Source organism: Podarcis liolepis (assembly GCF_965112155.1).
Source record: "Podarcis liolepis genome assembly, chromosome: 9".
Lineage (NCBI taxonomy): Eukaryota > Metazoa > Chordata > Lepidosauria > Squamata > Lacertidae > Podarcis > Podarcis liolepis.
This window is the reverse complement of record NC_139564.1, coordinates 4,078,611-4,103,668: the sequence shown is the minus strand read 5'-3', so window position 1 is coordinate 4,103,668 and position 25,058 is coordinate 4,078,611. Positions and strand designations below refer to the sequence as shown.

The 25,058-nt window shown below is 48.3% G+C and overlaps 1 protein-coding gene across 1 annotated transcript in view; it reads right to left on the bottom strand.

Moving 5' to 3' along the window:
• VPS16 (VPS16 core subunit of CORVET and HOPS complexes) overlaps positions 1 to 22,883 on the bottom strand; it is a 44,929-nt gene extending 22,046 nt beyond the window's left edge. Inside the window, exons 1-12 of the mRNA XM_083458679.1 lie at positions 22,666 to 22,883; positions 19,230 to 19,318; positions 17,395 to 17,486; positions 15,466 to 15,594; positions 12,710 to 12,854; positions 9,440 to 9,555; positions 7,240 to 7,362; positions 5,466 to 5,521; positions 5,223 to 5,312; positions 3,935 to 4,029; positions 3,708 to 3,784; positions 2,523 to 2,654 (exon numbers count right to left, since the gene is read on the bottom strand). Of these exons, the coding sequence (XP_083314805.1) occupies positions 2,523 to 2,654; positions 3,708 to 3,784; positions 3,935 to 4,029; positions 5,223 to 5,312; positions 5,466 to 5,521; positions 7,240 to 7,362; positions 9,440 to 9,555; positions 12,710 to 12,854; positions 15,466 to 15,594; positions 17,395 to 17,486; positions 19,230 to 19,318; positions 22,666 to 22,718 (1,197 nt within the window). The 5' untranslated portion in view covers positions 22,719 to 22,883. The remainder of the gene's footprint in view (positions 1 to 2,522; positions 2,655 to 3,707; positions 3,785 to 3,934; positions 4,030 to 5,222; positions 5,313 to 5,465; positions 5,522 to 7,239; positions 7,363 to 9,439; positions 9,556 to 12,709; positions 12,855 to 15,465; positions 15,595 to 17,394; positions 17,487 to 19,229; positions 19,319 to 22,665) is intronic.
• Positions 22,884 to 25,058: the final 2,175 nt, after the last annotated feature.

The window sequence follows — 25,058 nt, the reverse complement described above, 5'->3', positions numbered from 1 at the left end:
AATGCTTGCACAGGGGATTGGAAGGAGGCAAACCCTGAGCATGGACTCATGCAGAGACACACACTGAGAGCCCGACTGAACTATTGGCTTTGCCTAAACTCAAATCCCCCCAGTCTAATATCCCCAGTGCTGCAAGATTGTCACAACAGCACCAGGGCTAAAATTATCTATCAAAAACTTCACTCTTGTGGTTTATCACCACAACAGCTAGTTATACCTCAGGTTGAAGTAGCTTCAGGATGAATATTTTCGGGTTGCGCTCTGCAGCGACCCAGAAGTAACGGAGTGCGTTACTTCTGGGTTTTGCCGCTCGGGCATGTGCAGACGCTCAAAAGGACATCACGTGCATGCGCGGAAGCAGCGAATTGAGACCCGTGCATGTGCGGACACAGGTTGTGTTCGCTTCAGGATGCGAACGGGGCTCCGGAACAGATTCCACTCGCATCCAAAGGTACCACTGTACTCACTTTGTGTTTTAGTAAAGCAAATATTTGTCAGTGCATAATGATATCAAGCGTCAGAACTTGGCCACAGTAAGGAAATTTTGCCCATGGTATGACTATTTTCCTCCTTCCCATTTCGACTCTCTGGCACCCTATCTGCATAACCTAGCAATTCTAAAATACAGACACACTTTTACTCTCGTAAGATTGAATGTATTGCCCTCAGCTGTACTCGAGGGACGATTCCAACATATTCCACACGAAAAACGCTTATGTCCCTGTGGAGATGGCAGTACCAAATCGGTGGCGCTTGCAATCTTTATAAAGACTTGAGGAATGAGATTATCACCCCTCTTTTATTGTCCATTCCGGGTCACCCAACCGCTGCCCCAGTGTCCTTTCTCTTGGCAGATCCAGATGAGCAGGTGACAGCAAAGGTTGCAAGGTTTTTAGCCGGGGCAATCAGAATACGATCCACTATTTGACTATTGATTCAAAACTCTAAAATGTATTTTATATAACTGACTTTTTATTTCTATTCTTTGTATATCGTACTGTTGTTTTATTGCTATGCCCAATGTCTGACGCAAAGAAAGATTCATTCATTCATGCAGGATCTGATTTCTTTCCGAAGGGCCTGTAAGACAGACTTGTTCCGCCTGGCCTTTGGCTTGGAATCAACTTGATCCCCTCCCCCTCTTTCCTTTCTCCTTCTGTGATGGAACTCCCTGTGATGGACTTCCCTGGCTTTTTTCTGGCCCACGTAGGACCAGTCTGGATAGCTGGCCTTGGTGAAGATTTGACGTTTTCATCCCCAAAAAGTTTTTGATTTGGGTTGCTACTGAAATGAGGCTGCATTTTAATGTCGTATTTTAATCTTGTTTTCAAGTTGTATTTCAATCAAATTTTTAATACTTGGTGTTAGCCGCCCTGAGCCTTGGCCATAGCTGTCAACTTTCAGATTTGAAAATAAGGGATCAGCAGCCCCACCTGTCCCGGGGACAGTCTATGGGATATCTAACAATCCGGGATAGCAGCGGGAAACGGCGCTGGAATAAGGAAATTTCCCGCAAAAAAGGGGAAGGTTGACAGCTACGGTCTTGGCTGGGGAGGGCAGGGTATAAATAAAATTTATTATTATCTGTCAGGGGTTCAGGAGCAGAGGCGAGGGCAAGGGAGGAAACAGAGAGCGAGGGGGAGGAGTCCGAAGAAAAGATGAGTGATGACGACGACCCGAGATCTCCGAGTCTTTCCAGTGAATCAGAAGATTCACAGAAAGGAGCGCCAGTGGCCAGAGCAAGGGGGGAGCCTAGGGGGACACCCCAGGAAGAAGGGTCCAGAGGGGGTTCAGAGGGCAGCAGTTGGAAATCGGGGCCAGCATCCCCAACAGAGCGCAGTGGAGAGGAAGGGCGCCAGGTATCGAGCTCCGGCAGCTCGCCGCAGGGGGGAGGGCATGAGTCAGGAGTGGCCACACCTCCATCGGGGAGCGAAGAAACGGTCAAGCGGAAAGTGGAAGGTTGGGCGCGCAGCCCGGAAAGGGAGCCAGGTCCTAAAGCCCGACGCAAGGAGACAGAAGGGTCCGGGGGGTCAGCGTCAGAAGAGTCCAGGAAGGAAGAGACCACGGGGGGCAGAGGGACCCAGAGAAGAACGGTCAGGCGGAAAAGGTGGAGTAAGGCTAGGGTATTAAGTTGGTGTACAGGAGGCGGGGACTCAGACGGAGCTTCGCCGGTCTAGCTTATAAGACGTAGAGCTGCACGCGGCAGCTTGGAAATGGAAACTGTAACTCAATAAAGACTTTTATAAAGTGAACGCTGGCTAGCGTGATCCTCTGTGAGCTAGGATCTGGGAGCAGCTCTGACATTATCATTCATTCATTCATTCATTCATTCATTCATTCAGAGAGTCTTCTGTGGGCAGAAAGGCAAGGGGTGTTTTTTTAGTAGCTCGGGTGTGTTTAACCTCTTACAGCACACAGCTCAGGAATCGGCCACTCCCAATCTGCCACACCTGAGCTCTCTTTGCAAGGGGGCCATGACAACCCCCAAAACAAGCAGCGGGTTCTGCCCCTTCAGTACTCACCCGAAGGAGAGATTTCTGGATCTCGGGCTCGTGTTCGTAGCTGGCTGCCCTGATGCACTGTTCCACGGCCTCTGGGAGCAGATTCTGGTCCTTGATCTCCCGCAGGTATTCGTCGGCCTTCTGGCTCTCTTTCTGAGGAGGGGGAAGGAGGAGGAAGAGGGGGAAATGAGAAGCCTTCAAGCCCTTGGAGGCTGTGGGTACCAGATCTCTTCAAGAGTGCCTCCTTCGCCCGTGACCATTGTTTATTAAACTTATATGCCACCCATCCTGCCAATAGTGACCGGAACAGCAAGCTTAGCAGTAACAAAGCAACAGGCCTGAAACTACTACCATTTTGGGAAATTATATATAATCAATTAAATGTTTAAAATAACTTTTTCTTAAAAAAAACCAAACCGAAGCCTTTCTTTTAAGAATTTTAGGTGCCGAAATCCCAATGGACAGTACTTTCTTTTCTGGGGGGATGGCAGGGCTACGCACACCACTAAACATTTTGTGAAACTTTGTAGTTTTGTCCATTTGCTGTATTTATTTTCCCCGATTTGAACTATAAAATGGCGATTTTCTTGAGTCAAAGTTAAAATCTTTTGCTTGGGCTTGAACCCACAACCCTGAGATTAAGCGTCTCATGCTCGGAAGATGCAAGTGATATATAAATGTAATAAATAAAATGAAATTCCCCAGGTAATGCACAGAGTTACACCTGAGGCTGCCAGCTGGTCCTGGCTGTTCTTGTTAGTTTCTGTTTGCCACTGAGCAGTGCCTTAGAGTCACAAGACTCTGTTTACATTCCAGAGACAGTCCAGGATGTTGGAAGTCTCACGGGAGACGGGATGTGACGTTAGTGGTTTCCTGTTCCTTTGTTCCTCGGTTGCTCTCTGCTCTCACAAACAGACGATGTATTTTTCTTTGCTCTCTGCGTAGCTTAGAAATAAAGCATAGCATGTAGCCATAAATCTCATCACTTCCATGTGCTGTTTTGGATTCTCTGCTGAATGGGATGTGCCTGGAGCCTCATCAAAGGCTCAGGTCGTTAATTATCGCCGGAGGCGATTCCAGAGGCTCGGCCAGAGGAAAATGAGCTTTATCAGCTTGGCCGAACGCAGATTCCGACAGTTCTTCCTACACCAAAGCGGGGGATCAGGGCTGCCCTTTTCTCCTCCCCACCCGCCAAGTGTCCCTCACCTCATACTCCTTCTGAGCTTCCAGCAGCAATGCTCCTGGCGCCATGGATGCAATCTTGAAGACTTCCTGGCTGGCCTCTGAAACGGAAGCAAGAAGTGAGAATCTTGGCCAGGATGCTCAAACCCGGCGAGGGGTCCTGAAAACAACAACCCGGGCTCCCCTTTTCAAACAGGAGGCGGCAGGTTTCTAGTCCTCTCTGCTTGCCCAGTATTGCAGGGGAGAGTCACCTGGGATCTCGTGGAGGAATTCGTGGGTGGAACGGGAGAAGATCCTCACGCCATCGAGCTCCGGCACGAGGTACGAATCCTCATCCAGAGGGTACCTGCGGTCAGCATTAAGGAATCCAAGGAGGACGCAGGCAGGAATTGGGACAGCCTGTATCAGGGATGGGGAACTCTGTGGGGCACCCCAGATGCTCCTGGACTCCAACCCCCAGCAGCCAGGATGGCCAGGGATGCTGGGAGTTGCGCCACAAAACATCTACCAATCCCTCGTCTAAACAACCAGCAGAACCAAACGGCGTAAAAAAGACCTGTGTTGGATCAGGTCACAGGCTCACCTTGCCCAGTACCTGTGTTAGAAATTAGCCAGGGGCCAGGCGCGTTTTGCCTTTTGAACCCTGATCTCCCAGGTCCTAGCCCGGCGCTCTAAACGCTAAACAGCACTGGCTCCCTAGAGCCCTTCTGCCACAGGGCAGCCCTATAAATTAAGCAGGCAAATACCGCATTTTTCGCTCTATAGGACGCACTTTTTCCCCTCCCAAAATTAAGGGGAAATGTGTGTGTGTCCTATAGAGCGAATGCAGGCTGCGCAGCTAAGCCCAAAGCCAGAACACAGAGGGCTCCGTCTCGCTCTTCTAGCTTGGGGATGGCTGCGCGCAACGCCTCTGCAGGGCAGAGGGGTGCCTTCACCCCACTGCCCCGCAAAGGCTAGAAAGGCTGTTCCCAAGCCAGAACAGCAATACGGAGCACTGCGGAGCACTCCATCTCGCTGTTCTAGCTTGGGGATGGCTGTGCAAAACTATCCCTGAAGCCTTGGGAGCGCAGCAGGACCTTCAGGGATCTTTGAGGCTGGCGGTGGGGGAAAGCAGCGCTTCCCCCTGCCAGCCCCAAAGAGCAGGTCGGAAGGAACCTGAAGCCTCCGGAGCCCAGCGGAAACTCCCCCCGTGCTCCAGAGGCTTCGGGTTCCCTTCACTGAAGCCTGGAGAGTGAGAGGGGTCAGTGCGCACGACCCCTCTCGCTCTCCAGGCTTCCAAGATAGCCGCCTGAAGCCTCCAGAGGCTTTGGGTGAATACACCTTGAACGCACCTTGTTTTAGAGGGGGAGAACAAGAAAAGAAAAGTTTCCCTGTTCTCCCCCTCCTATGGTCTGGTGCGCCCTATAGAGCGAAATCCTATATAGCGAAAAATACGGTAAATATGGGGGAAGTCAAATGTTCCCTTAGAGAAGGCTCTGAAATATTTCCTCTGAATAATAAGCCCCCCAGCCCCACCCCTGCCTCTCCCCGCAAGGATGCTGAATACACTGCTCTGCGTCCCCAGCCACAAGGAGGCGCCGTTCCCACGCCATCACCACGGCGCGCTGCTTGCTTCGAGAGCGGGTGCACCTACCACATAAAAGAAAAAGGAGGGTTTTTTTCCTTACCATCAAGTGGTGCATAAATGGTATGACAATAATATAAGATATAAAAAGATAAAAGGTGGACCCCAGGGAAGTCCCCCAGCCTGGCACAAAAGGGGGGGAGGCCTGCTGAACTCACCAAACCATCTGCTTTGGCGGAGCTCGAAATTCGCACATGGACTCGCCCAGTTTTTCCTGCGGAGGGAAGAGGCAGAGGGGCGATGAGGGGTGGGAGGAAGGAAAATGGGTCAGCTGCCCCTCTCTGTGGGGCTACGTGCAAGAAAGGGCTGCGGCTTGCTGTGGAAATGGAACCACACCATAACCACTGGAAAGACAGGCCAACAGCATCACTGTATTTGCAAGTTAAAATCTGCTTGTCAATCAATTATTTTTGCTTTACGGGCAGTTGCACGCCTTGGGACATTTTTGCAGAACTTTCTTCCCGCTGCTAGACCTGAACATGAGCCAATAGCAAACGCCACCCCTCCTTTGTTACAGACAGGCTTTCACGGCGGAGCAGAGCAAAGTTCATCCTCCTCAATCCTACAATGATCTAGCTTTCCAGAAAGTGGTGGCAGCTGCCCAGTGCCTTGCAAAACCAGACAAAGTTAGGAGGAGTGGCAAGCCCATTCAAATGGGAAGCGTATGAAAATTAGAATGATTTGCAGAATTTTTTATGCAGGATGCAGAATTTAGGATTCTGCTGTGGTGCAGAATCCCCTTTTGGAAAACAAGGAGTAGACGCAGGCCCACCAATAGGCAAACCTCCCTGCTTCGAATTGTGCAGACCTGTGTGCATGTCACAGAATCTCAGCTTTCAGATGCAGAATCTCAGCTCCCGTTTAAAACCGAAAGAGCGACTCTCTTGTTGTTTAGTCATTTAGTTGTGTCCGACTCTTCATGACCCCCTGGACCAGAGCACGCCAGGCACTCCTGTCTTCCACTGCCTCCCTCAGTTTGGTCAAACTCATGTTTGTAGCTTCGAGAACACTGTCCCACCATCTCGTCCTCTGTCCTCCCCTTCTCCTTGTGCCCTCCATCTTTCCCAACATCAGGGTCTTTTCCAGGGATTCTTCTCTTCTCAGGAGGTGGCCAAAGTCTTGGAGCCTCAGCTTCAGGATCTGTCCTTCCAGTGAGCACTCAGGGCTGATTTCCTTCAGAATGGAGAGGTTTGATCTTCTTGCAGTCCATGGGACTCTCAAGAGTCTCCTCCAGCACCAGAATTCAAAAGCATCAATTCTTCGGCCATCAGCCTTCTTTATGGTCCAGCTCTCACTTCCATACATCACTACAGTGGTACCTCGGGTTAAGTACTTAATTCGTTCCAGAGGTCCATTCTTAACCTGAAACTGTTCTTAACCTGAAGCACCACTTTAGATAATGGATTTTTGTTCTCATCCTGAAGCAAAGTTCTTAACCCGAGGTACTATTTCTGGGTTAGCAGAGTCTGTAACCTGAAGCGTATGTAACCCAAGGTACCACTGCACTGGGAAAACCATTGCTTTAACTATACGGACCTTTGCTGGCAAGGTGATGTCTCTGCTTTTTAAGATGCTGTGTAAGTTTCTCATTGCTTTTCTAGCCCTTAGGAAATCCGTTCCCTTTCTTTTTAGGTCAACTCTCTTTCAGAAAAGGGAGAAGGAATCACGGAACTGACACAAGGTGTTATCCTGGACCGCCCGTTATCTGAATCCAACCCTACCCCAAGCTGGTGCCCCTGCAGATGTTCGAACTACAACTCCCAGCAGCAACAGGCGCTCCAAAACACCCACAAGACGCCCAGTTGCGGGGGAGGCTAGCTTAACCCCTCTGGAGAAGACCAAGGTGGACTCGTGCAGTGGGCTCCACAGAGAAGTGCCTTTCAGTCTGACGGATCTCTCCGCTTCCAAGGCGAATCTGGACACGCCGCTCACCTTAAGGTTGGACTTCCCCATCCAGATGTATCCTGTGTCGGTGAAGAGAGCCAGGAAGCGATAGTTGAAGGATACTGCCATCCGCAGAAAGGAGCCGGCGTGAGGACTCAGCCCAGGCAAGGTCTGCGGTGAAGGAAGGGAAACAGAGTCAGCAGGGCCACGAAGAGCTGCAGATTTACTCCTTACATGCAATGCCCGGAGGGGAAAATGTCATCGCCTATTCATAAGTGGTTCTCAGGCCAATTCCACCCACGAATCTGATCTCTTTCAACTTCTGCCTTCTGGAAGAAGGTCCAGGGTTGTAAAGACTAGGACCAGCCGCCTGAGAAACAGTTTCTATCCAAATGCGATTTTGGTTTTAAACGCAGTGTAAGGTAGTCTCTGTGGGAGTATATTGTATTTAATTATGGGGTATCAGAGTTTTTAGGGGGTTAACCAGGCTGGGATAGCAGGCTTGTTGGTTTTTGAATGTCTGATGTAGACTTTTTCAATTTCGTTGTTCTGTATGGGACAATGACAATAAAGATTATCGTATCAATAGTTGAACTCTTAGCTGATAAAGATCTACCAATTGCACACCTGATAGCCAAATTTGCTCCGCCTGAGCTAAGAAATTCTGTTCCAGCTTTCCGTTAATGCTTTCTAGTTTTGAAACTTTATGCAATCTTTATGCAAATTTCTTCTATAACTTTTATTAAATTTTTGGTTTTACATTTTAGAATATTCACTCAAACAACCTTAAAGTATATCAGTGACTTCCCTTCTTCTCTTTCCATGGTTCATTTTGCATATCATGAATCCCTGCATATTTTACACAGACTGAACCATTCAGTATTTCATTATTACATCCATCAAAACTTATCTACACTGTTGAATTTATCTTAATGCTGCCCACGTTTTAAGATAAACACAACTTCCGCCTATATATTCAATAAACATTTTCCAATTTTCTTTAAATGCATGGTCTCCTTGTTCTCTTATTCTATATGTTAGGTCTTCAAGCTGCACATATTCCATCAGTTTAAGTTGCAGTTCTTCTTTATAATAAGAATATAATAATAGTAATTTATTATTTATACCCTGCCCATCTGGCTGGGTTTCCCCAGCCACTCTGGGCGGCTTCCAACCGAATATTAAAAACAATACAGCCTCAGGCATTAAAAACTTCCCTAAACAGGGCTGCCTTCAGTTGTCTTTTAAAAGTAAAATTGTTGTTTATTGCCTTGACATCTGCTGGGAGGGCGTTCCACAGGACAGGCGCCACTACCAAGAAGGCCCTCTGCCTAGTTCCCTGTAACTTGGCTTCTCACAGTGAGGGAACTGCGAGAAGGCCCTTGGCGCTGGACCTTAGTGTCCGGGCTGAACGATATGGGTGGAGACGCTCCTTCAGGTATACAGGACCTTTGGCCGTTTAGGGCTTTAAAGGTCAGCACCAACACTTTGAATTGTGCTCGGAAACGTACTGGGAGCCAGTGTAGGTCTTTCAAGACTGGTGTTATATGGTCTCAGCAGCCACTCCCAGTCACCAGTCTAGCTGCCGCATTCTGCATTAATTGCAGTTTCTGAGTCACCTTCAAAGGTAGCCCCACGCAGAGCGCACTGCTCCATGTAGAGCGCAGTAGTCCAAGCATTGGGATTTCGCTCGATTTCCATTACTTCTCCGGTAAACTTTGATAGGTTATGTTGTGTGGTTTCAGAGGAAAGCCTTGCTCTTTTCCTCTGCTGTTCATTGTAATGGTATTTGGGACACGGGTGGTGCTGTGGGTTAAACCACAGAGCCTAGGACTTGCCAATCAGAAGGTTGGCGGTTCGAATCCCTGTGATGGGGTGATAAATAGGTAGCTCTCCGGTGGGAAGGTAAACGGCGTTTCTGTGCGCTGCTCTGGTTCACCAGAAGCGGCTTAGTCCTGCTGGCCACATGACCCGGAAGCTGTACGCCGGCTCCCTCGGCCAGTAAAGCGAGATGAGCGCTGCAACCCCAGAGTCGGTCACAACTGGACCTAATGGTCAGGGGTCCCTTTAACTTTACCTTTATGCACAATAAATTGATTGATTGAGGAAGCAGATCATAGCCATTGTGGCTAGTAGCCACAGATAGCTCTGCAGCAATGCAGCAGGCTAGGAATTGGTCCAGCCGGAGCGAATGTCCAGGGGGCTCCCACAAGAGGTGTCCCATCCAGCCCTGAACCCCCTCACTCACCACTGGGGAGCAGGTCGTGTTGTCCAGTAGGTACAGCTCTTGGCCAACAGCAACAAGGAGGACGGTCACTCGCTCTTGGCACAGGACGGCCCAGCAGGAGGGGGGCTTCTGGATACCTGAAAGAAGGACAGGAGGGATGAAGGCAAAAAAACTTCAGGCAGAGGACACTTTGCACAAAGCTGAGGTTCAAAGGCAGCAGCAGATCTGTCTGCTTGGGGCAGGGACTGTGTTCCAAACAGGAAGCAGGCTGGAGCCCCTATAAACACTGACACTTGTGAAACACTGGCCTGCGAGCGCTCCAGTTGGAGAACGGCCTTTACCAAAGGTGTCATGAGCTTTGAAGGCACTCAAACTCAGAATGTAAGGGAGAAACATGCTAAGAGGATGGCACGCTTGGCAAATCCACACCGTGATCAACTCCCACCCAGAAACCTATGTCCCCACTGTGGAAGGACGTGTGGATCCAGAATTGGCCTCCACAGCCATTTATGGACCCACTGTTAAGACCGTGTTTATGGAAGACAATCTTACTCGGCTACGAGTGATTGCCAAATAAGAAGAAGAATCAATGGGAAGCAGGCTGGAGCCCCTAACTCGGGGAAAAGTTTGCTGCTTGCAGGTGCGTCCGGCAAATACCAGCCAAGCGGCACAGTCCAGGAAGCAGGAGTGGGGAGGCGAGGGATTGTTTTAGGGGAACGGCCAAAGCTTGCATGCAAACAGTCCCAGGTCCAGCCCCCCCCCCATGGCATCTACAGGTAGAGCTGGACACGCAAAGGTTGCAGGTTTGTTCCCCGTACAGGACAGCTGTTCCCCCCCCCAAATATAATTTTCCATTAAGTTTCCAAAATTTCTCAAATGAGTTTCGGATTAGATAATCACAACTACAACTAGATAATTACAGTTCATGGATTTCCACCTCCACTGTGTCTTTATTCAACCTCTTTTCTGCTGAATTATATAACAAACGCATTATCTTTCACCCCCCAAAAAGCCCCACCCACTAATAGAGTTATTTTATCATTTTACTTCCGCTGCTCGTATTTCAAATTCCGCCCATGATTTCATTTGGCTACAATGCTTTTTCAGACAGCCCCCCAAAAGGCCTCCACTCTTCTATAAAAAGTTCATCATTTTGGTCTCTTAGTTTTGCCATTTCCGCACTGTCCGATAATTGCTTATTTCTTTCTTTGCTTGCTTATTAAATTTGCATACCACCCTTCATCTGAAAATCACAGGGCAGTTCACAACACTTTTAAAAGTAATATCTGTAACGTCTCTAAGTATGGATATATTCCTGGATTGCAGGGGGTTGGATTAGATATCCTCAGGCTCCCCTTCCAACCCTACGATTCTAGGATTCTAAGCCGCCTGAAAGTGCTGGAGAGCTGCTGCCAGCCAGTGGAGGCAGAACTAAGCTAGATGGACAAATGGTCTGACTCCGCTTAAGCTGTTTTTTTTAAAAATGCCCAACTTCTACCCCTACTTAAGAAGACAAAGAAAATGAAAATAAAAGCTGCACACACAATCTGTTCTATTGCGTATTTAGTGTTTTCATTTTGCATTCCTACGTTGCGAACCGCCTTGTGGTCTTCGAGCAGAATACAAATTCAATAAATAAATAAATTCATATCCATGGAAGGATCTGACAGATCAAAGGATCTACACAAAGCCTCGGTCTAGAACTGATGGCAGAATCCTGAGCAAGACGGGGAGTGGACCTAAACGGCAATTGGAGGTTTAACGTGGCTCCAGCTCAAGAACCGTGAGAAACCTAGACATTTGGGAGAAGATGGTGATGGCTTAGCAAGCAGGCTTCGGAGCTCTGTAGATAACAGGACTGTAATTAGCATTGATTGCTACCCAGAGAAGTAATTTCTTATTTTTCTTACTTCCCTACTTTTAAACTTACCAATCTACTGAGATTCTATCAGCACCTTCTTGTCTATGCTATGAGAAACAACTTGGGCAAGTTCTGTGAAGCGTCCTGGGCAGGCCGCCAGCTGCTACCTATTAACCGCCAGCTCCCTTCTATAATTTGTTCCTGGAACTCCTGGCAGTCACCACACAGAGATGCTCTTAAATTGAACAAACCCAGCACTTTCTATTTTTTCTCTCTTCTTCGGTTAAGGAAACCTCTCCTTCTTTCCTTTCCACCGTTATACTATGCCTGCTAGTAAACGCTACAGGGACCCAGAGGATGAAGCTCTCTCACCGGTTTCCAAACAATCTAAAATAGAGGACTTTTTTAAACAAATCTGCTTTTATACTTCAAACAAAAAACCGGTTTTCTCCCCTTGAAGATGATTGTGAGTGTGGGGAGAATATTCAAGGTGAGAGCGTAGAACTGGATCCAACAATGGGGCAAGGTGATCCTGTGCCGCTAAGAGAGGAAGGAATAACAAGCAGGGAGAGCGCCCAATAGTCTACATAAAGCTACATAAGACATTCAAAACCCCAAAAAACCTCTGAAACCCCATTTTAAAATACAATATACTATACAGTGCTGCCTCGCAAGACGAAAAGAATCCGTTCTGTGATTCTCTTCGTCTAGCGGTTTTTTCGTCTTGCGAAGCAAGCCCATTGACAGATTAGCGGATTAGCGCTATTAGCAGTTTATCTGCTGATCGGATCAGCTGATAAGCGGCTTAGCGGCTTAGAAAAGGGGGGGGGGAACCCGCAGGAACTCGCAAGGCATTGTCGTCTTGCGAAGCAAGCCCATAGGAAATTCGTTTTGCGAAGCACCTCCAAAACGGAAAACCCTTTCGTCTAGCGGGTTTTCTGTCTTGCGAGGCATTCGTCTTGTGGGGCACCACTGTATAGTATAGTATATTGTATTTTAAAATGGGGTTTCAGAGTTTTTTTGGAGTTTTGAATGTCTTATGTAGATTTTCAATTTCATTGTTCTGTATGGGACAATGACAATAAAGATATCGTATTCGTATTAACTCTAATTGCAAGAACGGCTGAACATATCTTCCAACAAATTAGAGGTATTGCCTCTCAGATAACCCAATGATCCAAAGAGGTCCACAGTTTATCAGTTAATAACAAGCAGGCATTAACAGATCACCAAAGTGAAATGGCGACAACAAGAGCAGACCCCTAAGCGCAACACAGAACGTGCAGAGGCTCCAAAAACAAACTCTAGAAACGTGGGATGCGATTTTTGCTTTTCAAAACCTTGGGTTCCAGGGAGCACATGCAGAAACGGAAGAGCGCGTCTGGGGCAGTGCGAGTCGAGGGGCAAAGGTGGGCAGGAGGCAGATTTACCTGGCACCTGAGGCAGCCTGCGGAGTTTCAAGTCCTCAACGTTGGTGGCTATGGTGAAGCGGTGGGCCCCAGTGAGGATGGCCACCCCTGTGCCATATTCCGTGTGGAACACCTTGGCCTCCAGCACGTGGTTCTGAAGAACCTCCTGGGGGTTAGAGAGAAAGCAAGGAAGCACTCGGTCAGGTAGTGTAGTGGTTAGAGCAGCGGTTCTCAAAAAAAAAAAAAAGTCCTAGCAGTGTTTGATTTATAACACAGAACACAACTACTTTATAACATGATCATGCGGCACCCAGAAAGCATAGAACAAGACAGCTACAGAAGATCATGAATCATTTCCAAAATATCATTATGAACGAGCCTATTACATATACAGTGGTACCGCGCAAGACGAACGCCTCGCAAGACGGAAAACCCGCTAGACGAAAGGGTTTTCCGTTTTGGAGGCGCTTCGCAAAACGAATTTCCCTATGGGCTTGCTTCGCAAGACGAAAGCCCATAGGGAAATCTCCGGGGACCTCTTTTAAATGCTAGCGGTGGGGAGCAAAGCCTCCCCCCCCCTCCGGCCTTCAGAAGAGGTCCAGTAAGGCTGGCGGGGGCCGAAAGGCTTTGCTCCCCAGCGCCAGCATTTTAAAAGCAGTCCGGGATAGCAGGGAAGCGCTTCCCGCTATCCCGGACGGCTTTTGAAGGCAGGAGAGGTCCGCGAAGCCTGGGCGCGCTGATGTCAGCGCGCGCAGGCTTCCGCATGCCGGCAAGGCTCCGCCAGCAGCGGCAGCGCTGCCGCTGCTGGCGGAGCGGTCCGCGAAGCCGGGAGCGCGCTGATGTCAGCGCGCGCAGGCTTCCGCATGCCGGCAGAGGTCCGCGAAGCCTTGGCCGGACAGCTTTTGAAGGCAGGCGGGGGGAGCAAAGTCTTTGTCCCCCCTGCCTGCCTTCCCAGGGGCTTTTAAATCGCCCCGGACAGCGGAGAAGTCCTCCGCTGTCCCGGGGCGATTTTAAAATGCCGCCCGCCAGCATTTTAAGATCGCCCCGGACAGCGGAGAAGCCCTCCGCTGTCCCGGGGTTTTTTAAAATGCTGGGGGTGGGAAGAAAAGCCCTTGTCCCCCCCCCCCCAGCCTTCAGAAGGCGGTCTGAAGGCGGTTTCCCTAGGAACGCATTAATTGATTTTCAATGCATTCCTATGGGAAACCGTGCATCGCAAGACGAAAAACTCGCAAGAAGAAGAAACTTGCGGAACGAATTAATTTCGTCTTGCGAGGCACCACTGTATATCTTAGGTATGTCTACAAACTCAATGAAAGGTGCAAGTTGGCTTTTGCCAGGTAATCTCATTGATATTCGGTCAAATTTGAGACAAACAAATTCTCATCTCCCCAATCCACTCAAAGAAGCCTTTCTCTTTTCTGATACAGTGGTGCCCCGCAAGACGAATGCCTCGCAAGACAAAAAACTCGCTAGACGAAAGGGTTTTCCGTTTTTGCGTTGCTTCCCTAGACAAATTTCCCTATGGGCTTGCTTCGCAAGACGAAAACGTCTTGCGCTTTTTTTTTTAAAGCCGCTTGAAGAGGCGCAGTTGCGACGGACCATGCTTCGCAAGACGAAAAACATCGCGAGACGAAAAGACTCGCGGAACGAATTCTTTTCGTCTTGCGAGGCACCACTGTATTTCATTGAAAACCCCTGTTCACAACAATATGTCATGGGGAACTGTGGCAGAATAACCAACGCTCTTGCTCTCATTTTGAAAAGGCGAATTTTTAAAATATTTTTTTTTGAAAAATAGTGATATATTATATTATTCTATACTACACTGAAATGTTTGAACGTTTCTTCAAGCAAGAAGTGAGCTTACATTTGTGAATCACTTCCTACGAAACATTTCTAGGTGTTTTCATTATACAATAAAAACTGGGCGGCTTACAGCACATCTAAAAAATTGTAAACCATCAGACATTAAAAATTTCCCAACGCAGGGCTGCCTTCAGATGTCTTCTAAAAGTCAGATACTGTAGTTGTTTATTTTCTCCTGATGGGAGGGTGTTCCACAGGGCGGGCGCCACTACCGAGAAGGCCCTCTGCCATAAGTGAGGATATTAATAGACAGGATGTTAAATTGTTTTTATATGCAACAACAGCAGCAAGAGTATTGTTGGCCCAGAAATGGAAGCAAGAAGAAATTCCGACGAAAGAAGAATGGCAGACAAAATTAATGGACTACGCAGAATTGGATAAAATGACAGGAAGGATTCGAAACCTGCGGGACCAGAGATTTACAAAAGATTGGAAGAAGTATATGAATTATTTGAAGAGCAACTGCAATCAACAAATTACGCTGGTAGGACTACAAGAAGTTTTGTAAGGAGAAATATACGAAGTAGAAAAAGATAGATATTGGTTATGAGTTTGAAATGTAATAGGGAAAATAAGAAATGCATACTAAGAGATTAGAGTGGAAAATTTTCAGACAGGACTGATGGAAGTCAAAAAAATTGAATAAGATGTAAAAGTATGTTTAATTACTGTTGAAAATGGTATGTTAAAAAACGAATAAAAATATTTTTAAAGGAAAAGAAGACCCTCTGGCTGGTTCCCTGTAACTTGGCTTCTCGCAGGGAGGGAACCGCCAGAAGGCCCTCGGCGCTGGACCTCAGTGTCCGGGTTGAATGATGGGGGTGGAGACGCTCCTTCAGGTCTACTGGGCCGAAGCCCCAGTTCCCAAAAGCCCCCGGTTCCAGTAAACCCTCCTCTCCAAGGTCACTTACGTTGCCCATGCTGAAGCGCCGCTTGAACTCACAAAAGAGGCTGTAGACAAGGACCGAGCCATCCTCCTGGATGCAAAGGAGGTCCTCGCTGGTCGTCCAGCCAAGGTGCACGGCCGGACAGTTCTTCCACTGGAGGAGAGACAAAAGCCCAGGGTAAGATATTAGCCAGGCACCAGATACACCTATTTAGCAACCTGGCATTCTGAATCAGCTGGCACTTCTTGGCAGGCCTCAAAGGTAGCCCTGCGTATGACCTATTAAAATATCAGGGGTATTTGCCTACTGCACTCAGGAAGCAACCCTGTCCACTCTCCGGTAAGAGATACAGCCAGCGGCCCTTCTTGTCCAGCATCCTGTGCTTGTCAGGAGTTCAGCCTACACTCGAGTAGGACCCTGGCAGAGACAAATGCCCGACTGGCATGTTCTCCCCCTCCTGGTCGATCGTTCGGGAGCTTCAAAAGCTTTCTTCAGCCCGAACATCAGAGTGACTGATGCCAACAGACATCGGCACACTTAGGGATCCGCAGAGTTTGCGCAGCTGCGTAACAGACCTCAGCAACTCAGCATTTTGGCTAATCTACTTTATTTACATATAAACACACATGGAGCACTGCAACATGGCTCCCTCTCTCTCTAGCATCAGACAACAAAGAGAAAGAACAAAGGACAATAGTCCCACTTCATGGAACACAGTTAACACAAACATCCTGTCTCCGTCACTTCCCACTCTGCGGAGTCAAAACATATACTGTCATGTGATAGACAACAATCCCATGACTGCAACCATAGATCAGGAATTCTAACAGTTCTCACAGGGGCCAACCAGATGCCTGTGGGAAACCAGCAAGCAAGATTTGAACGCAAGAGCCCTCTTACTCTCCTGTGGTTTCCAACAACTGGTATTCAGAAGCACTGCTGCCTCTAATTGTGGGGGCACAGCATAGCCAACCTGGCTGGTAGCCATCGATAGCCCTCTCCTCCATGGAATTTCCTAAGCCTCTTTTCAAAGTCATCCATTTGGCAGCCACGTCGCGACTTGAACCCAGCCCCCCTGTTGCTGAACCCCCAAAGTCCTCGTTCTCAGCTGAAAAAAGAGCTTGGTGCACACAGCACAATTCGACAGTGTTCGTTCAGAGTTTGCCCTTGCTTTCCCCCATCCTCCTCATTTCCCTCTGTTGCCTTTACCACTGCGAGTGTCACCTCTTTGGGGCAGAGAACTGACCTGCCTTCTCCCTCCTTTTTGCTGTTGTTGCTAATGTTACTATGCAGTGCCGGATTTAGGTTTGATGAGGCCCTAAGCTCCCGAAGGTAATGGGGCCCTTTATATGTCCAGCTGTCCTTTGTCAACAACAAATTGTTGCTGTTTTTTGTGTTGAATATTTGCTATAGGGTAATTTATGGACCTGATAAGTATCTAACCAGTGATATTTTAGGGAGCAGGCTACTTACATCATAGGAGCCTACACAACACAAAACCCTGTTACTGTAAGTAGGTTTTGTTTTTGTTTTTTATCTTATATTCTGGAAATGTACATCCAGGTGTTGAGAGAGCCAGTGTGGTGTAGTGGTTAAGAGCGGTAGTCACGTAATCTGGGAAACCGGGTTCGCGTCTCCGCTCCTCCACATGCAGCTGCTGGGTGACCTTGGGCCAGTCACACTTCTGTGAAGTCTCTCAGCCCCACTCACCTCACAGAGTGTTTGTTGTGGGGGAGGAAGGGAAAGGAGATTGTTAGCCGCTTTGAGACTCCTGAAGGGGAGTGAAAGGCGGGATATCAAATCCAAACTCTTCTTCTTCTTCTTCTTTCCCTTTAATTTTTTGGGGGGCCCCAAGAGAGTGGGGCCCTAAGCTATAGCTTGTTTAGCTTATACGTAAATCCAGCACTGTTACTATGCAATGCACAGTGACCACTGATAACACAATTTGCTTACCGGAATGCTAGCTAAGAGGACCCCTGAGGCAGTGTAGATTTCCAGAGGTGGCCGGGAACTGGGAGATTTCTCTTTCTTATTTTTCAGCAAAGCTAAAACGATAGAGGCTTTTTAAAAAATCACAATACTAAACAATGATGAGAAGTCAAGCCCCTGACAATTGCCGTTCTCACCTCCCATTTTAATTCTTTGTGAGCATTTCTTTAATTATGCATTACTAGCTGCCTTGTAACTGCCATTGCGCAGAAATTCTAAGAAACAAAAAAAAAACCCAAACCAGCGTCGTTTCGAGCCAGTAGTCAAAACCAAAAAAGTTCAGTCTGCCATCTTGATTCAAAATGGCATCTGACTGCCTCCAAACATGGCTGAGAAGCTGCTCCTTGATCTCAGGAACCAGAAGGCAAAAAAATTTGGTTACGGTCAAAATAGACAGCCAAAATATAGAGCTATTATTATTATTGCCCATATGTGCCAACTCAACTGCTTAGGATTTACTAGTGGCTATTCTGGCAGCTAGGGATGCGGGTGGCGCTGTGGGTTAAACCAGAGCCTAGGACTTGCCGATCAGAAGGTCGGCGGTTTGAATCCCCGTGACGGGGTGAGCTCCCGTTGCTCGGTCCCTGCTCCTGCCAACCTAGCATTTTGAAAGCACACCAAAGTGCAAGTAGATAAATAGGTACCGCTCCAGCGGGAAGGTAAATGGCGTTTCCATGCGCTGCTCTGGTTTGCCAGAAGCGGCTCAGTCATGCTGGTCACATGACCCGGAAGCTGTACGCCGGCTCCCTCGGCCAATAAAGCAAGATGAGCGCCGCAACCCCGCAACCCCAGAGTCGGCCACGACTGGACCTAGTGGTCAGGGGTCCCTTTACCTTTATTCTGGCAGCTAGTGCCAGTGCCAGCCCTCTTTCCTTGCCCTGATTTAATAATAATAATAATAATAATAATAATAATAATAATAATACATTTTATTTTTATCCCGCCCTCCCCAGCCGAAGCCGGGCTCAGGGCGGCTAACAACAATCAAATAATCAAACAATCAAATAACCCAACATTCTAAAAACATTTCATTATAAAAATTAATTAAAATCAAATTAATGGCAATCGTTAAGCAAAATTCTGTGCAGGTTGCCAGAGGAGGGAGTCAGGCTGCGCCCTGACCAAAGCCCTGGTGGAACAACTCTGTCTTGCAGGCCCTGCGGAAAGATGTCAGGTCCTGCAGGGCCCTAGTCTCTTGTGACAGAGCGTTCCACCAGATCGGGGCCACAGCCGAAAAAGCCCTGGCTCTATTTGAGGCCAGCCTAACCTCCCTGTGGCCCGGGACCTCCAAGATGTTTTTATTTGAAGACCGTAGGTTCCTCTGTGGGGCATACCAGGAGAGGCGGTCCTGTAGGTGCGAGGATCCTAGGCCGTATAGGGCTTTAAAGGTTAAAACCAGCACCTTAAACCTGATCCTGTACTCCACCGGGAGCCAGTGCAGCTGGTATAGTACCGGATGAATGTGATCTCGCAGCAAAGACCCCATAAGGAGTCTCGCCGCGGCATTCTGCACCCGCTGGAGTTTCTGGGTCAGTCTCAAGGGCAGCCCCACGTAGAGCGAGTTACAGTAATTTATTTCGTTTGGGTCCCGCCCTTCCTCCAGGAACCTCAAGGCATTCTCACAACAGCTCTGTAGGGTAGGCTAGGCAGAGCCAGAAAGAGAGCGTGCGACTGGCTGCATCATGCAGGCCATACCCCTTGGCAAATTCCCCGACTGAATGAGACTGGGCCGAGAGAGGAAACCTCCCAGCTGCAAAGGAACAGCTGGTGCGAGAAAGAGGAGCTGGCTCTTGCCGTACCAATGGGGCCTCCGTAGGGCGCAGCAGCGACCAAGCAATCCCGTAGGTCTTCTCTCAGGTTCCAGCCCATGATGTACAAATCCAGTTTCCTGCAGGAAGAAAACGTTAGCGGAAAGTTTCGGGGGGAGAGAAATGTCAGGTTAAATAAAAGCAGAGCCCTGAAGCGTTGACAAAACCCAGCATTCTGTTCCCAACGCTGGTCAGCTCTGCGCTTTGGGAAGCCCCAAGCAGGGCACTGAGGCAACTGGCCTTCCTAGTCGTTTGCCCCAACCAGGCAATAGACACTCAGAGATGGGGAGCAGGGAGAGAAGTAGGGTCCTGGAGGGATGTGGGGAAGGAGGATGGGGATGGAGGAGAAGATTATGGAGTCAGCAGAGCAGCTGGGAAGCAGAGTGTCGTCTGTCTGAATTTTGCCTCTGCCACAAACCCACCTGGCGACCTTAGCTCAGCCCCAGCTCCCCTCCCTGTCTGCAATGTGGGGTTAGCAACAGCGGCCTGCTTCGCAGGTCTGTTGTAAAGGTTACTGAGACAGGGGTTCGTGCAGTGGTCTGGACACAGAAAAGTACATAGTCCCTGGGCTCCAACTCCCTTCAACCCTGAGTCCATTGGGAGATGGAGTCCAGGAGAATCCCTGACGTTCACCAGTGACATCTGTTATATTAAGTGTCAAATGCTGTTCCTAAAATAAAGTAATAGTAATAATCAGTGCTTTTTTTCTTAAAAAATGTTTAGGGGTACTCTCATTTTGACTGAAGAAAACTACCATTTTATAGTTCAAATCAGGAGAAATAAATACAGTAAATGGACAAAAGATTCACAAAATGTTTAGGGGTATGTGTACCCATGTCCCCCCCCCCAGAAAAAAGCACTGATAACAAACACCTTGCCGCAGCAGGAGGTGCCTAAGCAAAATTTTTCGCAATCTATTTATTGGATAGCTGCCTTTCCCACAAACACACCCTGCTGAAACCACACCGTGAAGAAGTGTGCATGCACACGAAAGCTTATACCAAGAACAAACTTAGTTGGTCTCTAATGTGCTACTAAGGACACAGGTGGTGCTGTGGTCTAAACCACAGAGCCTAGGACTTGCCGATCGGAAGGTCAGCGGTTTGAATCCCCGCAACGAGGTGAGCTCCCGTTGCTTGGTCCCTGCTCCTGCCCACCTAGCAGTCACATCAACGTGCAAGCACATCAACGCGCAAGTAGATACCGTAAATAGGTACCGCTCCGGCGGGAAGGTAAACAGCGTTTCCGTGCGCTGCTCTGGTTCGCCAGAAGCGGCTTAGTCCTGCTGGCCACATGACCCGGAAGCTGTACGCCGGCTCCCTTGGCCAATAAAGCGAGATGAGCGCTGCAACCCCAGAGTTGGCCCCAACGGGCCCTAACGGTCAGGGGTACCTTTACCTTTAAGGTGCTACTGGACAATTTATTTAGTTTTTTCTATATTTCGTGCTCAAACCAGTTTGCAACCTAGCCAGATAGGTGGCATATAAATAAAGTAAGATTTTCAGTTAATTCATAGAATCATAGAATCATAGAGTTGGAATAGACCACAAGGGCCATCGAGTCCAACCCCCTGCCAAGCAGGAAACACCATCAGAGCACTCCTGACATATGGTTGTCAAGCCTCTGCTTAAAGACCTCCAAAAAAGGAGACTCCACCACACTCCTTGGCAGCAAATTCCACTGTTGAACAGCTCTTACTGTCAGGAAGTTCTTCCTAATGCTTAGGTGGAATCTTCTTTCTTGTAGTTTGGATCCATTGCTCTGTGTCCGCTTCTCTGGAGCAGCAGAAAACAACCTTTCTCCCTCCTCTATGTGACATCCTTTTATATATTTGAACATGGCTATCATATCACCCCTTAACCTCCTCTTCTCCAGGCTAAACATGCCCAGCTCCCTTAGCCGTTCCTCATAAGGCATCGTTTCCAGGCCTTTGACCATTTTGGTTGCCCTCCTCTGGACACGTTCCAGTTTGTCAGTGTCCTTCTTGAATTGTGGTGCCCAGAACTGGACACAGTACTCCAGGTGAGGTCTGACCAGAGCAGAATACAGTGGCACTATTACTTCCCTTGATCTAGATGCTATACTCCTATTGATGCAGCCCAGAATTGCATTGGCTTTTTTAGCTGCCGCATCACACTGTTGGCTCATGTCAAGTTTGTGGTCAACCAAGACTCCTAGATCCTTTTCACATGTACTCAATTTTCAGTTCCTGTCCAGATAGGGGTACTTCTGGGCCACCAACCAAAGCGGAGGGAAGGCACTACACACCACCGAGACCACCTGAGCCTCAAGCAACAGCAGGGGACCCAGAAGCGCCCCCCAAATTGCACACCGGGCTCCTTACAAGGGAGTGCAACTCCATCAAGAGCAGGCAACCTCCCATCCACCCCATCTGGGGAACCACCCCCTGACAGCACCTCAGTAGATAATGGTGTGCGGAAAGCACATTCAATGCACACTTAAAGCGCATCTCTTCCCCCGCAGAATCCTGGGGACTGAGATTGGGAATTCTGCTGGGAGCTGCAGACTTGCAAGGGGGGCAGTTCTTAGGATGTGCTTTAAATGGATGATGTGGGTGTGACCACAGGGAGAAGAGAAATAGCTTAGCATAGTCGACTTGGAAGGGGGGGGGCCATGAAGGAAGAAGCCACCGCCAAAGAAGATTTGCAAAAGAAGTTAATGAACTACGCAGGACATATTAGATCATTTGAAACCCAAGAAAGAAAGGACATTGGTTTTTTTAAAAGGGGTAAAGTTTCATGCATACTTTGCAAGCTTCGTGCGTAGATTTTGACATTAGCTGAACTTCCAAAAGTCACTTGCAATAAGACGAATAAGGTGTAAAAACTGGATTGTGAAGAATGTAAGATTCTATGGATGTGCATGAATAAGTATAAAATAATGGAACCGGGAGGGGGAGTGGAGGGAAGTTAATCAAGATTTATGGTTTACATTTTTGATTGTGGTGAGTGGTTTTTTTTGCGGGGTGGGGGTTGCTATCATAAAATTAACAAATTGTATTTAATTTTTTTAAAAGGACGCCTCCCCCAGGGCCCTCTAGACCAACCACCCGCAATGCAGGAATCTTTTGCCCAAGGCGCGTCTCGAACCCACGACCCTGAGATGAAGACCCTCATTCTCTCCCGACGGAGGCTAATAATAATAATAATAATAAGGCATGCTCGTCTGATCAGCTGCAAACCCCCCCCCCCCAGATCCGGCTGGTGCCCTCCCAGTACAAAATGCTTTGCAGGAGCTGCGCCCCTGCCCCTGCGGAGGGGGTGAGGACCCCTCCCCATCAATATAAAGCATTTTTTTTGGGGGGAGGAGTGGGGTTGTTCCAGGGAGTGGCAAAATTAGGGGAGGGTCAGAGAGGGGGGGGAGTCTCAGGGGGGGGGCTGGTGAGGCGGGGGGGGCGCTCACTGACCGGTAATAGGCCGCTTCCCCGAGGGGGTCCCAGTTTGCCGTGTAGCAGTCCATGCCTTGCGCCCCTGGACCCAGCAGAGATGCTCTTCTCCCCGGGACGCTTCCGCCCTCAGCGTCCACCCCAGGCAAACGGACGCAGGGAAGCCGAGGCCGCCATCTTGAGCGAGGGCACGGCGCTGCTTCCGGGGCCTGGCTCTCCGCTGCCCCCTAGAGGAGGAGGGTTCTGTCAATCACTCTGCAAGGCACGCCTCTATTAAAGGGCCCGCGTTGAGATCATTCATTTTTATCTTATTTTCATGCTTCTATTTTTTTATTTTCTTGGGTGGCAGTGGTAAATATTTGTTATTTGTATTTTAACTTCTTTTTCTGGGGGGAGATATTTGTTGTTGCTGCTGCTGCTATTTCATTTTAAAAACAGAGAGGGTCGGTTGCAAAAAGCAGGTGAAGATTTTAGAAAGGTGCAAAAACAGTAAAAGCAGGCACATTGAATGAGTTGCAGCTGCCAGAGGGATTGACAAATAACAAAATTCAGGGTAAAGAATATCTGCATTATCCAATTGCCCAAGTACAGTTCCAGGTTTGTCGCCTTGAAAACGGCGACTCTGTTGCATACGTAATAAACGAGTGCCAAATCATATTTGCTGTCAGAAATATCTGGAGTTTCTAGTCCTTGTCGAGATGTCAAATTGTGCATATGAGATCACTTCTGAGCAGGCATGCAGAACAGGACTGAGCTGCAAATAAATAACTCCCTGCCACCTCCGCCCCTCATTTGCAGTGCAACAGCCAGGGCAGGTTGTACAGTTATAATTTAGCTTATGGTATCCATCATCTCTGACCATTACCGTATTTATTTATTGCACTGCTATCCTACTTTTTCCTCTGAGTTCAAGGTGGCCCACAGGACCACTTTATTGTCACAACAACCTGGCAAGGTGGGTTAAGCTAAGAGGCCCAAGTGTCTGACCCAAGATTCATTGTTGACATAGGACTAGTAACTAGCTGATATCCAGCATCGTCTGAGCTCTGTGAGTGCAGCTTTCTCCGGATTGAAGTGCAGAGTGTTTGAGGACCGGGACATTCACGGGGAAACCATAATGCTTGTTTACAAAGCTATTGTACTACCAACCTTACTGTATGCTTGTGAAACATGGACCACTTATAAACGCCATCTCCAACTCCTTGAAAGATTCCGTCAACGGTTTGCCCAAAATTTTTTACACATCACTTCGGAAGACAGGCAGACTAATGCCAGTGTACCGGAAGAAGCAAAGATCACCAGTGTTGAAGCTATTGTTACCGGAAAAATCCGAGGGCTCCCTTGGACAAAAACAAAGACACCAACCAGGATAACTTGGAGCAAAACAGCAGCCTGTAGGCTTGGCCTTTATTGAACTGTTGCAACAGGGTATTCCCTTCACTTGCAGGAGAGAGGAAAGACCCAGAAAGATGGTGTGCAAGAGCTTATAAAAACTTCTGAAATTCCCATCCTCTAGCTCAAGCCCACCCCCAGAAACATCATGCATACATTACAGAAAGGAGGGGTTGGCATCATGCATACATTACAGAGAGGAGGGGTTGAGGGAGGAGTTGGTGGTAACCTGAGTGTCCTGTCACCTGGCTGGTTCCTCCTTTCCCCCTGCCCATGAGTCACTTCCAGGAGACAAAGGGGAGTTTGCAGTTTCCTGCCCCCAGAGGGAAGATCTGATCATTGTCCTTTGTTTCAGTCCATGCTGAATCCACTCCCATATGCAAGTTCTTTGTGATCTTGATTGTCTTCTGTCTGGGATCATCAGGGTTGGCATAGCAACTGGGCAGGGCTCCTGTGGATGTGCTGGGATGGTGAAGGGATTATGGCTGACCAGAACCAAGCCACCCCCCTTTGATAGTCCTTGTCATATGGAGTAAAATAAAAATGGAACAGTGCAAATCCGATGTATGGTTGATTTTTCTATGAATTTATAACAGAAATGTGGCGTATGTAGTGTGTGAGTGTGTGTGAAGTTTGTACAAACAGAATGATTGGGGTGGGGGGGTTCCTGCTACACTATGATTCTTCAACATCAACTTCGTTGGACTGGTCATGTTGTGCGGATGCTTGATTATCGTCTTCCAATAGATTTTCTCTTTCCGGTACTTCCTAGTTCAACACGGTGCACAACCTAAAAACACACAGCCTGAAGCATCTGTAACCCGAGGTACCACTGTATTTTGAATTCGGTATGTATGGGGGTGTCAGAATCTTTTAAGTGCTTAGGCCCTCTAAAGGTCTTAATCCAGACCTGGTGAGAAGGCTAAAAAGCTGCCCTTTCGTGCTGGTTGGGTGACTCTGGGCCACTGGAAAGAGGGACCGTGCAGCATAAATAGTAAGGGTATTTGACCACCCCCACCCCC